The sequence below is a fragment of the Apaloderma vittatum genome, unplaced genomic scaffold (genome assembly GCF_000703405.1).
Source record: "Apaloderma vittatum isolate BGI_N311 unplaced genomic scaffold, ASM70340v1 scaffold7695, whole genome shotgun sequence".
NCBI lineage: Eukaryota > Metazoa > Chordata > Aves > Trogoniformes > Trogonidae > Apaloderma > Apaloderma vittatum.
In genome coordinates, this window is record NW_009715391.1 from 30,351 (window position 1) to 34,826 (window position 4,476).

The 4,476-nt window shown below is 48.7% G+C and overlaps 1 protein-coding gene across 1 annotated transcript in view; it reads right to left on the reverse strand.

Moving 5' to 3' along the window:
• Positions 1–3,470: 3,470 nt before the first annotated feature.
• Positions 3,471–4,476, reverse strand: part of LOC104273711 (chromosome unknown open reading frame, human C11orf24) — a 4,972-nt gene continuing 3,966 nt past the window's right edge. The window contains 1 exon segment of the mRNA XM_009869121.1: positions 3,471–4,303. Within this exon segment, the coding sequence (XP_009867423.1) occupies positions 3,471–4,303 (833 nt within the window).

Here is a 4,476-nt window from a genome sequence, read left to right on the forward strand (position 1 = left end):
TTGCAAGGCAGAAAACACACCTCAGCTTTGAGAGACCAGGCTCCAGCCCAGTGTTGCCATTTTTTAATGTCTAAATGGAGCTAGTAGAAGATAAAACCATTGGGATGCGAAGAAAAACCTACTTGACATGTCTCTAGCTTTGAGTACCATTGCGATAGGGCAAGGTGTGATGGTTTTAAACTAAAAGAGGGTAGATTTAGTCTAGGTCTAAGGAAGAAATGTTTCACTGTGAGGGTGGTGAGACACCAGCACAGGCTGCCCAGAGAGGTGGCAGTTAACCCATCCCTGGAGACATCGGACAGGGCTCTGAGCAACGTGATCTAGCTGAGGATGTCCCTGCCCATGGCAGAGGGTTGGACTAGACGCCCTCTGAAGGTGCCTTCCAACCCAAACCATTCCATGACCCATGGTAAGCACGAAGATCTCTGCCTGAGGCAAGGCTCACTCGGGTGCTCAGCCTCACGCTGAAGAGCTCAGTTTCTGCTGAGAAAGTAACTCCCAGCTGGAAGTGCAGTAACTCAAATAAAGAACAAAAAAGACAGGTTGTGCCAGTGCCTGACGAGGAGCCCTGGATGTAAACACACCAGGGCTGTGGGAACTGCAACAAACTCCTGAGGAGTGCTCGCCTTCCTGTAAGGACCTGTTAAGAAGCCACAAAAGATTTTTATGGAGGTGGTTTCTTTTAGCCATGATGTAGCTGTAATTTTCACACAGCATCCATGAGAAACTCCCTAAGACTCATGCAAACAGAAATGTAACCCAATCCCAACTCTTGTAATTGTATCATACCCACTTAAATTATCCCCAGAGGGTTTTATTTGTTTTTAATAAACCAATCTTGCAAAGTACCTGTTTTTAGAAAAGAAAACCCTGTCACAGTTTCATTTAAGTCATGTCCCCTTCCCTTCCTGCTCCCTCCAAGAAATCGCAACAGGAGTCTAACCTCTCCTCAAAAAATAAATAGAATAAAACCCAGGAAAACTTCACAAGCTTCCACTCCACGAAATCCAACTTGGGGTCTATGAAGAGATCCACAGAGAAACAAGGCCACAGTTGGTACAAAATTCATCCAAAACCATCCTCATTTCCAGGAGAAGCAATTACAAGTCTGATGATCACAGTTTGCCTTTCTGGAAATGGCTCAGGCGACTTGAAAAAGATAAAATAGAATATAAAATACCACAGAGCAGTAGCAGCAACCACTTAGACAGGAGCGCACTTCCTAAGGCAGAAATTCATAAAGCACAAGGGATAAAGTACAAGGAAGAGTGCTACTGCCTGGATTCACCCTATCAAAATGCAAGCAGATGCCTAAAAGAGGAGAAAAAGCAGTGAGCTGGATCAGAGGTAACATCCTTCTTACTTGGGAGAGAGCAGCGAGGGAGGAGACAGCTCTTATCTTGCGTCTGGACCACGTACTTAAGTCTGTGGTTAATGACTCACCTGTAATTAAGGTGCAATCTGAGATGCCCACGTAAAGATAAGTCTCTGGACTTTGTGGTTGTAGAGCAGCGGCTGCCAGACGAGATGCCGATTAAAAATAATCTTAAAATACAGTGAAATTCAAAGGGCACGGGAATTTTGTGGCTCGCGTTTCAAGCCGTCTGAGGAGGGAGGCTCCCAACACCACCAACCCCGTCCTTTTACCCCGAGAGCTGCTCTAACTTACCGGCACACAGACGCAGTCCACGCGAAAGCACTGCAAAACGCACCCTGGCACTGACAACCAGGTCACCTCGCTGCCAAAGCCATCTCTTTCCTCTCCTCAACACGCTCCCTGAAATGTTGTCCCCAAAATCTATAAACAGGTAAGATTCAGGAAAGCGCCTCCCGCCTGTTTCCTTCAAACAACCCGTCGCCCCTGCTGTTCTTTGGGCCGTTTGCAACTGTTTTGACAGCCCTTTCAGCTCGGTGATGAGCAAGAGGTCTGTGAAGTAACCTCTCCCAGGATAAACAGCCAAAGAATCGCGATAAACAACCACACCAAACCCAAGAGCTCAAATTCTGAGGTTTGCCTCCGATTACATGCAAGCAGCACTCCAGAGCCAACTAAGTCGAAGCAAGAGACAAGCTATCAATCTGGTTTTAAAAAAACACCCAAACCAACCTTGCACCTTGAGCAGCATTTTGTTATCGGTGTGTACGTGTCAATTCAAGTAACGCGCACCAATCATTGAAGATGAAAATTGTTTTCTACTCGCTCTCTCAGCTGCAGATTTTAGGAGGTGAGCTGCAACTGCACAGGCAGTAAGGTTTCCAGATTACTAGCAGCTCTGAGCTGGTCCTAAGTGCAAAACAAAACCCCAAGACAGAGCCTGATTATTCGTGCATTAAATGTAATAAGCAGTGAAGGACACCTGGGAGACTGGCAGCAAACTGCTCTGAAATCACAGCAGACCATCAGCATCAGGACAAGGTGTAACAGTTTCAAACTGGAAAAGCATAGACTTAGATTAGAAATTAAGAAGACATTCTTCACTGTGAGGGTGGTGGGCACAGGTTGCCCAGAGCAGCTGTGGCCGCCCCTCCCTGGCAGTGCCCAAGGCCAGGCTGGACGGGGCTTGGAGCAACCTGGGCTGGCAGGAGGTGTCCCTGCCCAGGGCAGGGGGTGGAACGAGATAATTTTTAAGGTCACTTCAACTTAAACCATTCTACCACTCTGCGATCTTCTGTGACACGTCCATACTTCCCAGTGAGGTCTTCAAAGCCCCCATGCTCGGAACACTGAAGCAGAGCTCATGTGGTTACACCCCAAAAGCCCACCTGCTTCCTTCTGAAGGGGTGGGAACAGGAATGAAAAGAGAAATGCAACAAGCTGCGCCCTTCCAGGGCGCCGTTTATTAAGTGAATACAAAAATAAGATCATTTAAGTGCAGAGGCACAGTAATCCACTCCATGGTAGAAAGGTATGTCGGGTTAGCAGTAAACAGAGTTTACAACGCCTTGTAAACAGACCTCTTTACAAGCAAGAAGCATACTGGAACATGACATGTTGGGTTAGAAGGTCCCTGCTGCAGCAACGCTCCACGCTGCTCATCTGGCAAGCGCAGAGCACTTCACCAAAGGCGAGAGCACCCTCCGCTCTGTTCCCGGAGGAGCGTGCGCGGAACGAACGGAACACAAGGAGCTCGCGCTGTAAACAGCTGAAAAAGCGACATGGCACGTTCAGAGGAGGATGGCGTAACCCTGGTTAGGTTTGGCTCGCAATGAAAAATAATGGCCGAAGCTGTTGTGCATCACGAAAAAGATAAGTCATTTTTAAAACTTCTAATTTTTTAACGGCAAGCCGTTAAATAAAAAATATCTTTTCCCCCCCTTAATACAGTACATGGCATTTCTCCTCGATTGCACTAGAAGTAAATTTGGAAGCACTTTCAGTTTATGTTATAGGCAGACAGGAGAGAAAAACAAGTCAGGCAGGCTTTCCATCTCCTTTCCACCTCTCTGCCCGCTGTTTTGTCCCCACCCTTTCACACCTCCGAGTCCACATACATTCCGTTGATCAGGTAATCCACTTGTGTGTAATCCTTCTTCTTGTAGCTCTCGTAGGCCTGTGTCAAGAAAAGAACTATAACCGTGATGAAAAAAAACGTCCCAACTAAAAGCACTACAAGCAGGAAACTTCTATCCACCAAGTACTGAGTCAGGGGCTCCGCAGCAATGAGAAGATACTCGTCATCCGTCCCCTGAGTTTGTGCAGGGCTCGAAGCTGTTGTTTTGGGAGCATCTCCCGGAGCTTGGGTTGTTGAGAAAACGCGAGGCGTTGACTTCATCCCACGCCCAGTTGTAGTTTCTACTGTAGAGGCAGTAGTTAAAACCGTGGCGCCTCTCGTGGAGCCCAGAAGAGCAGTCGATTTGCTCACGGATGGTGTGGCCGTACTTGCTTCTGGCTCCTCGTGGTGTGACGTACCGCTGGGCAGTGGACTCGTGGAGCCCGAGCTCTCCAAGGGGCTGAGCATCGTGGCACGAGCGGAAGATGTTCCTCGGTTCTGCGGGATGAGGGTGGTCAGTGTGGTGTCCGGTGTCCCTGAGCCAGCTCCAATGGTGCGGGGGCTACTCAAGTCGGGAGCGCTGGTGGTGTTGAACTGCTGGTTTGGAGACGTTTGAGTATCTGCTTTAGAAACAACAGTGAGAGGAGCAAGAGTAGCAGTGGGGGACAACACTGAGATGGGGCTCCTATTTCGTGGTCCTTCAGCAGTGGTCACGAGCGCGGTGACACGGCTGGAAGTGGAAGGAGGGACATTACTGGAAGTGGAAGGAGGGACATTACTAGAAGTGGGAGAAGAAGCAGCGGTTGATATGGCTTCAGTAGGGAGAGCAGAACCTCCAGGGGCCTTTGAGGCTTTGGCAGTTGTTTTATAAGCTTTAGTGAGAACAATTGCATCTGCAGCGCTTGTCGTTACGGATGGGGCAGCGGTGGTGGTCACTGTGATGCTGGTCGCTCTGGCAGTGGCCGTGGTCGCTGTGATGGTGGTC